The sequence below is a fragment of the Enhydra lutris genome, unplaced genomic scaffold (assembly GCF_002288905.1).
Source record: "Enhydra lutris kenyoni isolate GAN:26980312 unplaced genomic scaffold, ASM228890v2 scaffoldscaffold16, whole genome shotgun sequence".
NCBI lineage: Eukaryota > Metazoa > Chordata > Mammalia > Carnivora > Mustelidae > Enhydra > Enhydra lutris.
In genome coordinates, this window is record NW_019154100.1 from 25,446,449 (window position 1) to 25,463,159 (window position 16,711).

The 16,711-nt window shown below is 37.6% G+C and overlaps 1 protein-coding gene across 1 annotated transcript in view; it reads right to left on the minus strand.

The window, feature by feature from the left end:
* The window catches only part of LOC111147409 (chromosome unknown C7orf31 homolog), a 39,591-nt gene that overhangs the window by 11,591 nt on the left and 11,289 nt on the right, over window positions 1–16,711 (minus strand). Inside the window, exons 4-6 of the mRNA XM_022503415.1 lie at window positions 7,784–7,855; window positions 5,703–5,732; window positions 2,114–2,295 (exon numbers count right to left, since the gene is read on the minus strand). Of these exons, the coding sequence (XP_022359123.1) occupies window positions 2,114–2,295; window positions 5,703–5,732; window positions 7,784–7,855 (284 nt within the window). The remainder of the gene's footprint in view (window positions 1–2,113; window positions 2,296–5,702; window positions 5,733–7,783; window positions 7,856–16,711) is intronic.

A 16,711-nucleotide genomic window follows, 5' to 3' on the forward strand; every position in this document is an offset into this window, starting at 1 on the left:
TAGCCCCAGGGGTACAGGTCTGTGAATCATCAGGCTTACACAATTTACAACACTCACCATAGCACATACCCTCCCCAATGTCCATAATCCAGCCACCCTATCCCTACCCGCCACCACCCAGCAACCCTCAGTTTGTTTCCTGAGGTTAAGAGTCTCTTATGGTTTGTCTCCCTCTTGATCCCATCTTGTTTCATTTTTTCCTTCCCGACGCCCCAAACCCCCAACGTTGCCTCTCAAATTCCTCATATCAGGGAGATCATATGGTAATTGCCTTTCTCTGATTGACTTATTTTGCTTAGCATAATACCCTCTGGTTCCATCCATGTCATTGCAAATGTCAAGATTTCATCTCTTGTGATGGCTGCATAGTATTCCATTGTGCATATCTACCACATCTTCTTTATCCATTCATCTGTTGATGGACATCTAGGTTCTTTCCATAGTTTGGCTATTGTGGACATTGTTGCTATAAGCGTTCGGGAGCACGTGCCCCTTTGGATCACTACATTTGAATCTTTAGGGTAAATACCCAGTAAGTTAAAATTTTCCTGGATCCTCTTTCTGGTCTCTGAAGGCTTGGCAAATACATTTCTATACCACATGATTTGGGCTTTCTCTGACCAAATATCAAGACAGAATTAGTACTTGCTTACCAAAAAGTTATTGCAAGAGAACATTTTAAAGACTCTAGCTTCTTAGGTATTAGTGGTGGTTTGATAAACTTTATGAAACACAGCATGGCCTCCACTGATCTTGTAATAAGTTCCGCATTAAAAAATGCTTTAACATCCATCCTCAGGGGTAGTAAGAGTGAAGGTTGGCATTTAGTGAACATTTACCATGTACCAGTGCTGTACTAAGTGTTTTATATCATCACATTAGCATGAGGAACGTATTGTTATTTCCACTTTAACAAATGAAACTGAGGCACAAAGAATATAAGCAGCTTGCCCAAGATCACACAGCTAGTAAGTTGAATAATTCAAACTCAGGCAATGGGGTACTAGGGCCTGCACTCTTAACCCATATACTATTGATTTCTATTAGAGAAAAGTTAAAGTGTAAAAAAAAGAGTAGGAAACCTAATGCAATAGTAGTTTTTGGAAAGGTCATTTATAAGGTCATACAATATACTCATTTTTTTTTATACTCATCTTTTTAAAGTCCTCCAAGAGGAACTTTGCTATGGTCCATGGTACGTGGCAGAGCTAGAATTCTATCCATGTAGTCTGACTCCATAGCTCTTAAACACTCCACTATTATGTCTCTCAAAATGTTACTATGTCCTAATGAGGTACTGACGCCGGTATTGATGATGGTAAACATTTGGACCTCAATATTTATGTACAGAGGAACTGCATTATAGGACAGGTCTTGGGTCTTCCCTTCCTCAAAGCCTAAATTTATTCAACAAATGTCTTTCTCTGCCAACCATGCACCTTTTCTGTTACCTTCAATTACTTCTCTAGTATGTTCAGTCTTTCTCCATAGGTTTTTTTTCTTTGTGTTAAGGTGTCTAGTGTAGGGGAATCTTGATGACTAGTATATGGGCTTACTATCCTAATACACATCTGGAAAGACCCCAAGGTTTGGATCTGAAGAAGATGCCCCAAGGTGTTAAGAGGACCTAAACAAACTGTTCCCATTTCCTTCCAAGTGTTACTTCAGTGACAGCCTTTCAGTTTCATCACAACTGCTATACTCATGTCTAGACCCTGATGATCTGATCCAGATATCATCCTTGTGCTGATCACCTGAACTAGGGTGAAATCTTGAAAAGGTAAACCATGAGAGAGAGCAGAAAGGAAATGAAAATAGAAAATACAGGTAGAATAAAAACAATGCTACAATGTTTGGTTTCTGATTCTACCATGGAAGGCTCTGTATAAAGAAGAAAAGTTAAGAGCACCTGCAGAGAATCTGATGTACTTGGTCTGTGGTAGGGTCCAGATAATTCTAAAGTGCAGCCACTGTTAAGAACAACTTTCATAATCTAACAAAAAAGTCACACTTTTGTGACTTGAGTCTTTTGCCCTACTTAGTTAATTTTATTATTGAATACAATTCAAATATGAGAAGACTCAATACTGTTCTGATATCAAATCACATTTACCTCTTGTTTTCAAAATCGTTGTACCATAAGCCTTCGTTGGCACAGTGGGAGGAAATGGCTGTTGGCTTCGGGCCTTAATGCCTGTGTAGAGATCCTTAGGTGATGTAAACGTCGGGAACATGGCACCGCGGGAGATGTGTGTGTGGTATGGGTGTTCAATCGGATATGAGGAACAGATTTCTCTGAGATTTAGTTGAGCAAACAAAACAGAAGTGCAATTGAAAAAAATTAATCATCAAGTATTTATTGGGATTCTTCTGGCAGGTACTGTTCTAATCCCTGGGGATATGACAGTGAGCCAAAGTCCCTGGACTCATGGAGTTAGCTTTCTGGCGGAGTATATTCCACTAAACATGAGATTTTCTTAATTTTGCCAGACAAATTAATTTTTAAAGTAAATCATACTGAATTATTTATTGGTGTTTAACTCTCACGACTATTGCAGAAGATACATGAAATTTGTAGTTTTTAGAATGCTATAGGAAGTATTTCCAGTTGCTTTTCAATTCCTGCCGCTTATTTTAAGAGGATTCCAGTACTTTATTTTATGGGATCATTTTGGGCATTCAGTGTGCAGAGTGATCTCTAATCATTTTGCATTGAACTTTCAATCTAGGCCATCTGTTTCTTTTAAGCAGTCAATCAACAAACTATCCTGCCTGTTTATGCATGCAGTACTGTTTAGAAATCAAAAAGCCGAAAATTGCTAGTGTGCTGATGGAAAAAAAAACAAGTTAAAAAACCCACAGGGATATAATTTTCCTATGTTTGAAAAACTAGCAGAGTTCTTAAAAGAACTAGCAGAGCGTTAAAAAAATTGTGAGAGCTGGCCCAGATTTGGGCCTTTACTGCTTCCTTGGCTCACTGATGCAAATCTGTACTGAATTCAGCAGTCTTGGCATCTTGGTGGGCTCTCTGAAATACCTAGCAATATAAGATTCTTAACAAGTTTCTGGTCTCTCCTAGATACCACAAGAAGTTAAGGTTGATTTGTAAGAGAAAAAGTTGACTCCAAGCAAAAGTCATTCACAAGGCCAGCTAGTTTTTCTGTTTTTGTGTAAAGTGGTTGGTTTTCTTGCCCTTGTCACAAACTCTTCTGAGGTGAACACATTTTTGCCTTGGGTGTAGCATCATTTTATTGTGAATCACTAAGCTTTTCTGATTTATTTACTTTGCTTAAAAAGCACCACATCAACTATTACATGCTTGGTATGAGGCACAAGCTCATCAACTCTGTGATGACGTGAGAACATGGAATCAAGACTTTCATTCCTCAATTCTAACTGACTGATGTCCCTCATAATCATAAAACCACTAGCCTAGTAACTGCTTTGAGTGAAGCAATACCAGCTGCACTTCATTTTCTAGAAGACACAATAATTTCCATTTATTCTAAATAAATATTTCCATTGTCTAATTTGGTGGATTCTGTAGTTCACTATCCCTCTTTAATTCACTTCCCCTTACAAATTGGCTTGAAAATAAGTGATCATTTATAGTTTGAGCAAACTATTTGTGTGAATAAAACAGGAATGAACACATTTTTGCTCATGGAGAGGATGTCCAGTCTAAGTTAGGAAAAGGATGGAGTTTACTGAGGTCTAGTAAAAAGCCCATGTTCTAGGGGAAGTTCTTAGATATTCAGAGCCTTGGGTGACTGCAGGTGAAGTGGTCAGGAAGTGGGGACCTGGGCAAGAAAGAGACCCCGGGGACAGTGGAGAATGAAATGAGAAAGGCTGGGGTTCAAATACTGTCCAACAGTCAAAGACATTTAGTCACAAAACATATTAGAAAGAATGGCTGAGTTAATAGAGTGTAATGATTGTCTCAATATGTGCTAATTAACTTACTTATCTGGGAAGAAGATTCGTCCTGATTCTCTTGGATTTTTTCCTAGTATGTGTCAGTTTGAGCAAAGATGGATGAGTTAGTGGGAATGGGGAATCAATGAGGGATTAAATTTTTTAAACTTCCAGTGCTATTTCCCACAGACTTGATGAAGTTTAAGGAAATGTGGTATGACTGTTTCGTAAAATGGTCACATTTGTACAAAGATATCTCAGTGGGTAATGTGGAAGGTCCTGAGACATTGTAACTACTGTATGAATAGGAATTATACTCAGAGGACATTGCCTTGACATACTGTTAATCCCAACAATAACTACAGCAACAACAACAACAGTAAAGCATTTATATGCTAGGCCTTGTGCTAACTGCTTTATCTCTAACCTTTATCAGAGGATCATTCAACAAGCTAAATAAATGCTAGCATGCTCCCAGAGGTCAGGGCAGGGTGGCCCCATTTTCAACTAATCTGATGTTGGTTAGGACTTCCTGACAAAGGCCATTACATTGGTTTTCATTGTATCTTGTTCTCATCACAAAGACATGAACGGAAAGTAGAGATTGAGGCCAAGATCATGTTAAATTACAAAAAAAGAACCACAAAAATTTTGTAAGCCATTTTTTTCCCCTGGGGATTGGTTCCCTTGATAGAAAGCTTGAAAAATGTGTATACATAGTTATTGGGTCCTTTTGGTTTTGTCTGTAGCTAGGATTTTGGCTTTATGAAGAGGGATAAAAGGTTAGGAAGTTAGGAAGGCACGGAGTGGCCCTGATTAATTATGATCATTTGGGATGAAGGCAGAAATTTTTTCCCCTCAGATTCTAGAAACTGTTTCCTAGTTAATAGTATTGAGTTATTTCTGGTAATGATTTAGCAAAACATATTTTACTCTAAGACCTGCAAGCTATGACTCTGTGTGTCTTGAGTCTATGTATAATACAAGATTTTATTCAATATCTTGTATATATTATAAAGGTTATTTTTGTTTGTTAAAAAATCTGAGTAAAGTATGGATTTTAGTTAATAGCAATGCATCAATAATGGCTCATGAATTATGACAAATATACCATACTAATATAGGATGTTGTTAATAGGGAAACTGGGTATGAGGTATATAGGAGTTCTATACTATTTTTCAAGTAATTCTGTAAGTTCAAACTGTACTAAATTAAAAAGTTTATTAAAAAAAGGTTAGCAGGGGCGCCTGGGTGGCTCAGTGGGTTGAGCTGCTGCCTTAGGCTCGGGTCATGATCTCGGGGTCCTGGGATCGAGTCCCGCATCGGGCTCTCTGCTCAGCGGGGAGCCTGCTTCCCTCTCTCTCTCTCTGCCTGCCTCTCTACTTGTGATCTCTGTCAAATAAAAAAAAAAAATCAAAAAAAAAAAAAAAAAGGTTAGCAGTATATAATACCAGCCTCTTCTCCCATGTTAAAAAATCTTTCGTGAGGGGCACCTGGGTGGCTCATTCGTTAAGCGTTTGCCTTCAGCTCAGATCATGATCCCAGATTCCTGGGATTGAGCCCCACATTGGGCTCCCTGCTCAGCGGGGAGCCTGCTTCTCCCTCTCCTACTCCCCCTGCTAGTGATCCCTCTCTCACTGTGTCTCTCTCTGTCAAATAAATAAAATCTAAAAAAAAAAAAAAAAAATCTTCCATGAAAAGGTGTATTTATCCTCACACTGTCTGAGGATTGCCAATATTTCTTTCTTGATTGTAACAGGGAAGGAAAATATAAGTATATACTTACCCTACTGTTGAATTAGGTGGTTTGGGTATCCTAGAATAAAAACAGGAAATAAATCCCAATTTTTAATATTAAGGACTTTTAAAAGCATACATTCCTTTTAGAAATTTGCTTAAGAATAATGATATATCCCACTTTCAAACTACAGTGTCTTTACGATAATATTCTTGATTGGCTTTCTGGAACACTGGATATTGGCCAGACAGATACGATGTCCTCATATCTTAGTTCTGTCGATCCATCTAACTTTAGTCCCACTCACCACCCATTTTGCATTTCCTATTTGCAGTGCAGGTGCAGGACTTACTGCTTCTAATGATAATATGGTTTTGGTTCTTATTGACATTCACCCTCATAATCAGGCAATAGCCAAAGTGCTCAGAGGCAGCCTGACATAATGCATGTGGTGCAATTACATGACCTAAAGTGACCTGAGTAGGGCCTGGTGGGACAAGATGTGTAAGTACTGTGTGTGCTTTGTCCCTTTGCCCAGGATTGCTGATCTCTCATGATAGTAAATATTGCCCAGTTGACAGAAGGGCTAGAATAAAACTGAACAAGTTCCTGGAGGCATGTCTTTTCTGAATCAGTTCATTTGAGGCCAAGATCATGTTAAATTACAAAAAAAGAGCCACAGTTGTGTATTTACTAATTACTCTGAGCCCTGCCTGCCAAGAAATAATACTGAACCTCAGGAGCAAAGTCCACACTAGAGGAGGACTGTTACCTGCTTTTATTAGTTTCAGCCTATGCAGATATTTCTGAAATATTTCAGGCATGAAAAATGAATATAATGTTATCTGTTGATAGCAAAGATCCATAAAATAGAGTATACTATTCAATTTTTGTATGTTTATTTAGAAAGTGGTACATAAGCTATATACTTTTTTGAGTCCACAGTGTATTATAAACACATAGTTCACATTAATTTTAAGAGACTTATGTCTTTCTTTATTTGGTTTGTAGGCTTGAAACTAGTAAAAAAAAAAACAAACCTGAAATATGTCTTCCAGTTATATTTGTGGTTGAGTTGGGATGGGGGGGGCAGTGAATATGAAGAATCCCAGGGGTCTTGTTACTAGGGTGGCTATGAAACATTAAATCAGCATCTAAAATTTTTCTCAAGTGACAAATTTAGCTATGCTATTGACAAGTATATACCTAAAATGCATTTACTTTAAAATGGAAAAAATAAAGGAAAGCTTTTCAAAAAATTACAAGTTTGAAAGTTTGAATAAAAATTAAAAATGCTCAGAGACACCAGTTCCTTGACTTGAACCAGTCCATTATTTTACTGCTGCACTCTACATTTACTTTTCAAAGTTTACTGATCCCAAAGGGATAACCAGAGCCTACCAACCACAAAATTCATGTCTTTTTGGCTCCCTCTTGTGGCTGAACTCTGTATTAACTTTCTTCCTATAAATAGTCCCAACAGTTCTAATAGTTAAAGGTAAAGAAGTGGTATTTTCATTTTTAGTTCAGTGTTGTCAGTGTTTTATTTTTTTCCGAAAATTAAAAAGTATGCTTTTGTAATAATGTACACCAAACTATTTCAAAGAGGAAAACATAATATACTGGAAAATAATTCCTCTAAGCAAAGGATAAATTAAAAATATTCCTTATCCAAAAAGGAGACTAAGGGAGTAATTTTAATACACATTATTTGTTAGTTGTCATAATTAACCTCCAGCCTCATAAGATCCTGATGAAAACTATTGTTGAAGGTGCTGGGGCATTTTCTGTGAACCTTTTAAGAAATTTAACTGATTCTTACTAGATTAACTAGGTCAAAGGCAGGGAAAGGGACCCAGATGACTTGTGTGAATTCTTTCAAACATTACTATTCAATATTTTGTGTTTTTTTCTTGTTAAATGCCACAGACTCTTAGTGGGTTTTGGATTATTTGTTTTATTTCTGTTTCTTTGGTCTTGGTTTCTATTATTAATGATCTCTGTTTAAGAAAAAAAGGAACACTTTTTCTAAAAGTTCCCATTTTGGGGCTTTTTTATTTCTCATATAACTCATTTTTACTTAAAAAAGTTATTTGTCCCGATATAAGGAAAAGAAACCCCAAACTTACAAAGAATCATTTCCATAGATGTCACTTTTTTTATTCTGCGTCAAATAATAGAATTGTTCAATAGGAAGTTTTCTGAAAAGAAAAGATTAAGTTGAACCCCTTTTCAAATTAAAGCAGTGATGTCAGATATAAAAGACAAATAGAATAATATAACCATGTTTATATGGAAATTCAGTATATGAAAAGTGGCATTTTAAGTCAGTGGAAAAGGATTTACTTTTCAGTAAACAGTGCAGGAAAAATTCACTAGCCATTTGAAAAAGAATAGATTTGTATTTCATACTGTGCATATAGATAATTTCAGATGGATTAAAAATCTAAAGAATTGGGAAAAAATACAAATATTAAGATATACAAGAATATGTCTTTTTCTTTGTGGTGGGGAAAACTTTTTTTTTTTTTTAAAGGGAGAGAGGGGGAGGTGAGGGGGAGGGGGAGAGAGAGAATGTTAAGCCAGGCTTGCGCCCCCGGCAGAGCCCAGTGCAGGCTCAATCTCACAACCCTGAGATCATGTCCTGAGCTGAAATCAAGAGTCCAGTGCTTAACTGACTGAGCCACCCAGGTTCCCCAAACATTTTAAATTATATTTTTCTTTTAAACTCAAAATCTAAAAGGGAATTTGGTAACATCAGCAGAAAAACTTTTGAAGACAGGATGGAATAAAAAAGCTAAAAGTTTAGAAGAAATTTTTGCAAAAAGATATGTAAAGGATTAATATGTAGAACATAAGAATCTGTAACTAAAAGACAATAAAAATGGGCAAAGAATAAGATCTGGAAAGGGAATGTAAATGACCATACATAAGAAAATATAAACATAAGTACTCAACCAGAGAAATGTACTCTGATAACCAAGATAACCTTTATACTTATTAGATGGGCAAAAATTATAGTTTGATAATATAACACAGTTGTCCAAGAGTATGGGGACGTAGATATTTTTATATACTACCATGAGAATATAAAGCACTTAGGCTATATTACTAAAATTGAAAATATTCATATATTGTGACCCATAACTTTCACTAAGGATTTTCCCTAGAGGAAAACATTTGTGCCTGAGCTCAAGGAAGCCTGTACAAGAAGAATATTCATTATGTATAGTTAATGCCAAAAAAAAGAGGAAACAATATGAAGATGGCTAAATAGCCCATGATGCATCTATATTGTGGAACACAAAGAGAAATTAAAAATAATTTAATAGATCTGTGTTTACAGTCTCTAGATTGTAAAGAGAAAAAAAGAACCAAGTTGCCTACTACTGTATATGCAGTGATTCCACACATAAACAATATAATACATATATTTTCAATGGGTACATGTACGATTATATAATTGTGAACAAAAAGTGTGAAGGAGACATACCAAAGTGGTAACAGTGGTTCGCTCTAGGAAGGAAACTGGGTTTAGTGGGGCAGTGGTCAAAGGAAACTGGACCTTGTCTTTGATTTTTTTTAGAAAGACTTATTTTTTTAGAGCAGTTTTAGGTTCACAGCAAAGTTGAGAGAAGATAAATTTCCTATACACCCTTCGTCCTCACACATACTAAGCCTCCCTCACGATTAACACGTCCCACCGGAGTGGTACATTTGTCACAGCTGGTGAACCTACATCGTTACCACCTAAAGTTCATAGCTTACATTAGCCTTCACTCTTGGTGCCTGTAATGTTTTAGGATGTATTGTGGTGCTCAGCTGTCACTTGTGGCTCCCAGTATCTTTTAAATACTCATCTTTTATCTCATCTACCCAAGATAGGTTCTAAAAACCTTGCTTTCTCGGCCTCTGAGAATGGTCCTAGAGCGTGAGGGTTATTTTTACCACACAAGAATGCTAACCAAGAAAGCACTACAGTTGAGGGTGCTTCATAATTAGGTAGATAAAGTGACCAACTTTGTGAGTATCAGTCAGGCCCTCTCCAGTCACCCCAGGGCTTGCCCGTGGCTTCATAACCTGAGTTATCATGGAGGCAGGACAGAAGTCATGGGTAGATTCAGCAACATGAACTTCTCTTCAAACTCACCTGGCCACATCTGAATTTGCCAGCAGAAGTTACTAACCCTAAGTATCTCATAGAGAAAAACCTCCTTAGGTGTGCTGGTCAGCCCTCTGGGGGCAGGTTGATTACATTGGACCCCTTCCATCAGGAAAGAGGTGATTTATCCCGGCATGAGTATATACTTACAAAGATGGATTTGCCTTTCCTTCTCACTAAACTCCTGCCAGTTACATCACCAGTGGACTTACTGAATACCTTCTTCGCTGCATGCCATCTTACAAAATACTACTTTTGACTAAGGAACTCAATTTACCACCAAAGAAATAAAGCACTGATTGAATTTAGAGAACACACACACTTATCATATTTACAGAATGTAGATGAGCCTAATGAAGATTCATTTGTGGTTGAAGCTTGTCCTTAAGAGTGTGGCACATGCTCTGAACTAGTGACCAATAAAAGGTTTCTCTAGCCAGAATGGATGGTGTAAAAAAATGAAGGGTGGAAGTGGGAGTGGTACCTCTCACTGTGATACTTATTATTACACTTGAGAAAAATTTTACTTCCTTCCCAGCCACGTTGAGTTTTGCTGGTTTTGAGGTCAAGGGAGAAATGCTTCATCAGGAAACACAATGGCCCCACTGAATTGGAAGCTGAACTGATGATGTTGTAATTGGGGTTCCTTATGATTGGGGAAAACAGGCAAGAAGGGATTATACCAAATAGATTGGGATGATTGATCCTGAATGTCAAGAGTAAGAGGACTGCTATTATGCCATGATGGGGAAAAGGAGTGTCTCTAGAATCTAAAGAATATTTTGGACACCTCCTGGTATTGTTTCTAGTAGCATAAAGTTAATGGAATACTGGAATAGCTTCACACAGGCAGAACCACTAATTGCTAGATCTCTCAGGAAGAAAACTGCAGGCACTGACCAGGTAATGAACTCCTACCAGCTCAGGTGCTGGCTGAGGGAAAGGGAACAAGGTATGTAATTATATTAATATATAGATAATGATATTATACAAGTATGTTTTTATAGACAGTAATATATAACAGGGAAATATTATAACATATTTATTATATTTCTAAGTATTAACTAGTTTTATTTTTTTCATTCACCTTTTTCCCTTATTTATTACTCTTTATAGGGTGTTGACGATGATTTACTTCATTAAGTGCATAGCTGTGGATATCAGGACAAGGTTATGACTGAACTAGAGAGGAGAACATCACCCAGAGCTTTTGGACTTGGAGCTGGATGCAGGAACTGATAAGACTCTGAATTTCCCCTTTTGGGGAGGTGAGTGCATTTTCACTTGTATGAAAAAGTCTTGCATTTTCTTACTCTGGCAGCAGTTCTCCAACTTTGTTACATGTTAGAATTACCTGAGGGGTTTTCTTAAAATGTGGATTCTGTCTCGGTCAATCTGGGGTGGGGTCCAAGATTTTGCATTCACTGTTTCCTTGATGCTGCGGGCCCCTGGACCCCACGTTGAATAGAAAAGTATATTATTGTCGTTGCAGCTGTTTAGCACGGCAGCCGGCTGGCCGGCACGGATGGCTAGCATCTAGAACACCCTCTCTACATTTTGTTAGTTTTCCACATTTTGAATATCCCATTTGCCCAGGAAGAATCCAGAAAATCTACTTCCAGCCTCTTGAGCAACCAGGGTACAAATGTGTACCCTCCGTTCTGCCAGTCGTCCATATCTGATCTGCCCTAGACTTTGATTTGAATGTGAGTGGCCTGAGAACACAGGCTTCTTTGTGAATAAGATAATATAACCAGGTTGTATCTCAGTGTCAGTAGTTCCACTTCAGTTTTTTTCCACTGTATGGAAAGTCTTTTTGATTTTCAGATTCAGTTCTTAATTTCAAGGGAACTTCCTTGTGTATTTCTGAGTAGTTATTTCTGTTAGATTTACTTATTATTTGTTGTTTTACTTGTTAGATGATCTACATTTGGGACTTTAGTTTTCCTTATGATAAGTAATTATTCTTATCTTTTTAATTTAGCATATCTTTATTTTTATTGCTTTAATATCCTCATCTTTCCCCTCTGCCTTACCGATGTTCAGTCATATCTATTCTGTTTCTTGCTGCTGCTTTTTGTACTAGATTTGTGCGTGCTTTTGTGTAGTTGTTTTTCTCAGTTTTCCCTTAGCCCTGTGATCTCTCCTTTTATAATGTTCTATCGTTTAATCATCTTGGTTTTTTTTTTTTATTAGATTCACATACTTATTTTGTCCTTTAGAGAATCTACTTTTGTTTCCTGGGCTGTTTTTTCTCAGACTAGTTTCTTCATGTGTTTTACATATTAAAAAATATGTAATATATGTATTATACATATATATCATATCTTTTCCTGTTTTACAAAATTGCCTCACCATATGTTCTCATGTTGCATGTATTTAATTGAACAGCTCTGTCTAAACCCAGCTATTTGTTGTGATACAGTGTGAGTAAATTCTTTTTTTTTTTTTTTTTAAGATTTTATTTATTTATTTGTGAGAGAGAGGGAGGGAGAGAGAGCAAGCACAGGCAGACAGAATGGCAGGCAGAGGCAGAGGAAGAAGCAGGCTCCCTGATGAGCAAGGAGCCCGATGTGGGACTCGATCCCAGGACGCTGGGATCATGACCCAAGCCAAAGGCAGCTGCCTAACCAACTGAGCCACCCAGGCGTCCCTTTTTTTTTTTTTTTTAAGATTTTATTGATTTATTCAACAGAGAGAGAGAGAGAGATCACAAGTAGGCAGAGAAGCAGGCAGAGAGAGAGGGGGAAGCAGGCTCCCTGCTGTGCAGAGAGCCCGATGTGGGGCTCGATCCCAGGACCCTGAGATCATGACCTGAGCCGAAGGCAGAGGCTCAACCCACTGAGCCACCCAGGCGCCCCAATGTGAGTAAATTCTTGATTCTGTCGTCTGAAATCAGTTTGCCTTTCTGTCTGTGCTACAGGCTTGACGATGGAATATTATTGTCTCCGTATTTCTGTAGCCTGATGGGATGGAGGTGGCAGAGAGTAAGTGCTGAGGTTGTGTCAGATAGAATACAAGCATCTGGGGTACGACAGTCTAAGATCCTGTTAAATGTCCTCTAGAAGGCTCATTCCTTTCAGTTAGGGAAGTAGCCATACCTTCCCTCGAGTCATCATAGTATTCTGGAAGAGTACACATTCTGCACAACTTCATCTCTCTTGAAATCTTGCTGTTTTAAGATAGAGGCTTCTATTCTTTTTTTTTTTTTTTTAGTATGAATTTAAAAAAAAATTCTAAAAAAATTTTTTTTATTTATTTTTTATTTTTTAAATTTTTATTTTATTTTATTTATTTATTTTTATATTTTATATATATTTTTTTTTTTAAATTTTTGAGGCTTCTATTCTTGAGGCATTCTTTCTACTCTAACAGGATTACCTACTCAGTCTTTCAATCTTCTCTTCAACTTGGAGAATTATCAGGATTTTGTTGAGTCACCTAGTCTCCATGTGCATTTGGAATGCAGGGATAGGATTGGGTATAATGCCTCTCAACCAATAATGTGGCTTCCCACTACGCCTCCAGCACTTCCAGGGAGAATCTGGAAATACATGCTGCTGGTATTATTTTGGTTGTCACAATGAATGAAACTGGGATTAGGTTAAGGGTCAGAGATGTTAAATATCTAACAGTATATGGGACAAAGAATTGTCCTGCTCTAAATGCCCTCTTGAGAAACATTTAGTTAGAACTGCAATAAACTACATAGAATTTTCTTTCCTTAGCACATTCAAATTAATGGCATAAGGTGTTCTTTTTGTATTGTTTAGGGGCCTGCTGGTAAATTTCCTATTTATTTCACTTATTTAGGTAACAGGAGAGGGATATTCTATGATTTTGCTTCATAAACATTAACCTTCAAGCATCACTACCATGACCACCACTCCCACTGCCCCTACTACTTATCATTATTATAGAGTGCTAGTTATAGTTAGCAGGAATTTCAGAGTAGTCTTTAGTTCACAGAGCTCTGGATGTCTATTTAACAGCTTCTTAACATTTGCCAGTACCTTAGAGGAAGATCCATTTCCTTTTTCTGAAATAAAGTAAAAATGTTGCTACTTTACTAACTTATAAAAAGAAGTGCTTATGGGGGCGCCTGGGTGGCTCAGTTGGTTAAGCGTCTGACTCTTGGTTTCAGCTCAGGTCATGATCTCAGGCGGGTGAGATCGAGCCCCACATGGGCTCCACCCTCAGTGCAGAGTTGGCCTGAGATTCTCTCTCTCTCCCCTTCTGCCCTGTCTCTGCTTTCACACACACATGTGCACTTTCTCAATAAATACATAAAATCTTTAAAAAAGAGAAGTGTTTATGGAAGTGAAAATGAAGTTACAAATTTTTATTACTTTGTAACGTCATTCTTGTAAGTGAACGTGTGCCAAATTAGGTGATGATAGCTCTGCTTGGAATTTCTGAAACTTGGCCCTCTGGTTAAGTAGATACTGTTAAAGTTCTTTACAAGAGTTTTACTTAGATATAGTTATGTCATGAAGCGCTGGGAGGAAGAGTGACATTGGGAAGGGGGACTTTGCACTGAAAAATGCATATATAAATGCATGTGATCATAATTGCATTAGTAAGCCGTGTTCTTTTACTTTCTTAACCTCAGATGACATACCATAGGACATTTCACTAGATACTTTTCTAAGTAGTAGGTGCTTTCAGTTTACCAAGTCAGATGACAGGAGGGCTGGTGAGGCAAAGGAGTGATCCTGTTCCCAGTAAGTGACGCCTGTGTGTCACCACAGCACCCCCCTGCAAATCCCCTGAAGGGAAGGTGGTAGAGTATGATTGGTAGCACGAGCTCTTATGTGGACCACATGAGGCTTCACACCTCAGAGAGCTAGAGAATACTCTATTATTTTGTATAAAAGGCCCTTTTTTGTGGAGAAAGAAAAATACTGTGACACAAGTTATTCCCTATTAAGAAACAAGTAAAAACTATGTTGTAGTTGTTTGTCAAGGGATGTGCGTTATATCTGAAAACAGGACTGTGTCCTAAATATATTTTTAAGAGATAAATACGCCAAAGTGGTTACATTTGACTTAAAAGGATGTGAAGAGAACAGAATACAGGAACCTGCATTTCTGAGTCGGGGATGGTGGGCGTTCTAATTGGAACAAGTACTTCATCTCCCAGTGGCCCACCCAAGGCTGCCTTCAGTGAGACAGCAAACACAAACCTCTCATTTCAAACTGTATTTACCTTAAGACACTCATCTTTGGGTCTCTCTTTGCTCTAGGATTCTGTGAGGACAATTCTGATCCTTTTAGAAGGTTGTGCATTTTTTTAATACATAAATTTTGAGGGTAGTCCACATAAACTCCGTAAGGAGCTGTACCTCTAGTATCCAGCACAATACTTACTATACTCGAATTGCTGCATAAATGAATAGCTGGAGTAAATCATGAATGGAATGAACGGGTGAAAGAATTTGTTTGGGCTTTGGACTCAAAGAAACATGGACTCCAGTCCCTTTCCACAACTTCATAGTTGTCTGATCCAGGGAAAGGTCCTGCTGTGTATTGTAAAACCAGGAGAACAATAGTCTCCTTGGAAAGATATTATAGATCTGTATTATATTATAAAGTAAGTTCCATGAGAGTGGGGACTTAAAAAAATGTGTTGGATGAATGAATGATCTTGAGGTCCTTGCTATCTAATAATGTGTTGATATTTGCATCTTTCTAATAGGACTGACAGGCCTTTTCATTTGCCTGCTTTTTTATTGCTTCATTGAGGCTTCATTAAGGTTGTTGGCTGCCACATGTCATTAATGTGGCTCTTTCTCTACTTGCAGCTTGTCTTCCTTAATTTATTTTTTTTTAATGGCTTTAGCTAGATTGTTGTAAACTAGGTAAGCAGGATTGTTAGATAAAAACAGGTAGGTAGGGACGCCTGGGTGGCTCAGTTGGTTAAGCAGCTGCCTTCGGCTCAGGTCATGATCCCAGCATCCTGGGATCGAGTCCCACATCGGGCTCCTTGCTCGTCAGGGAACCTGCTTCTCCCTCTGCCTCTGCCTGCCATTCTGTCTGCCTGTGCTCGCTCTCTCTCCCTCTCTCTCTCTGACAAATAAATAAAATCTTTAAAGAAAACAAAAAAAAAACAGGTAGGTAGGGGCACCTGGGTGGCTTAGTGGTTTAAGCCTCTGCCTTCAGCTCAGGTCATGATCTCAGGGTCCTGGGATCGAGCCCCATATCGGGCTCTCTGCTCAGCGGGGAGCCTGCTTCCCCCTCTCTCTCTGCCTGCCTCTCTGCCTACTTGTGATCTCTGTCTGTCAAATAAATAAATAAAATCTTAAAATAAAATCCTACATACTGGCATGATCTCATGTCAAAACAAACAAACAAACAAACAAAAAAACAACCAAGTAGGTAGGTACCATGTTAAAGTTTGATTGTGCTTTGAGTAAATTTCATAGTTTTTTTTAAAGTTTCATATTTTTCACAAATAGTTAATGTGACATTTAATTTGCTCAGATTTTTTTGCTTTCTCTTCAGTTTTAATGTGTTCTGAATAAAATTGTTGAAAGTGACTGTAAAAGTTATAAATGATTATTGCAATATTTTAATACTTGAAAATGGTGCCCAGTAGATTCTGATGAGTACAGACTGATGAACAAATTAGAAATCAAAAGTTCCCCAAATCAACAACATCTGTACAAATTAGGCCAGCTATTTGCTCAAGCAAAAACATTTTTAATTTAATGTCTCTCAGGAATATTCCCATCTAGTTTTAGATAAAATGCGATTAGCAAGGGAATTAATCAAAATTTCTGACCACAATACTTAAACATCTTTAAGGATTACAGAAACATCCATAAACACAGATTTTTTTTTTTTTACTGATTTCAGAATTAGAAATTATATAATTAGTTTTTCCATCTGTGTA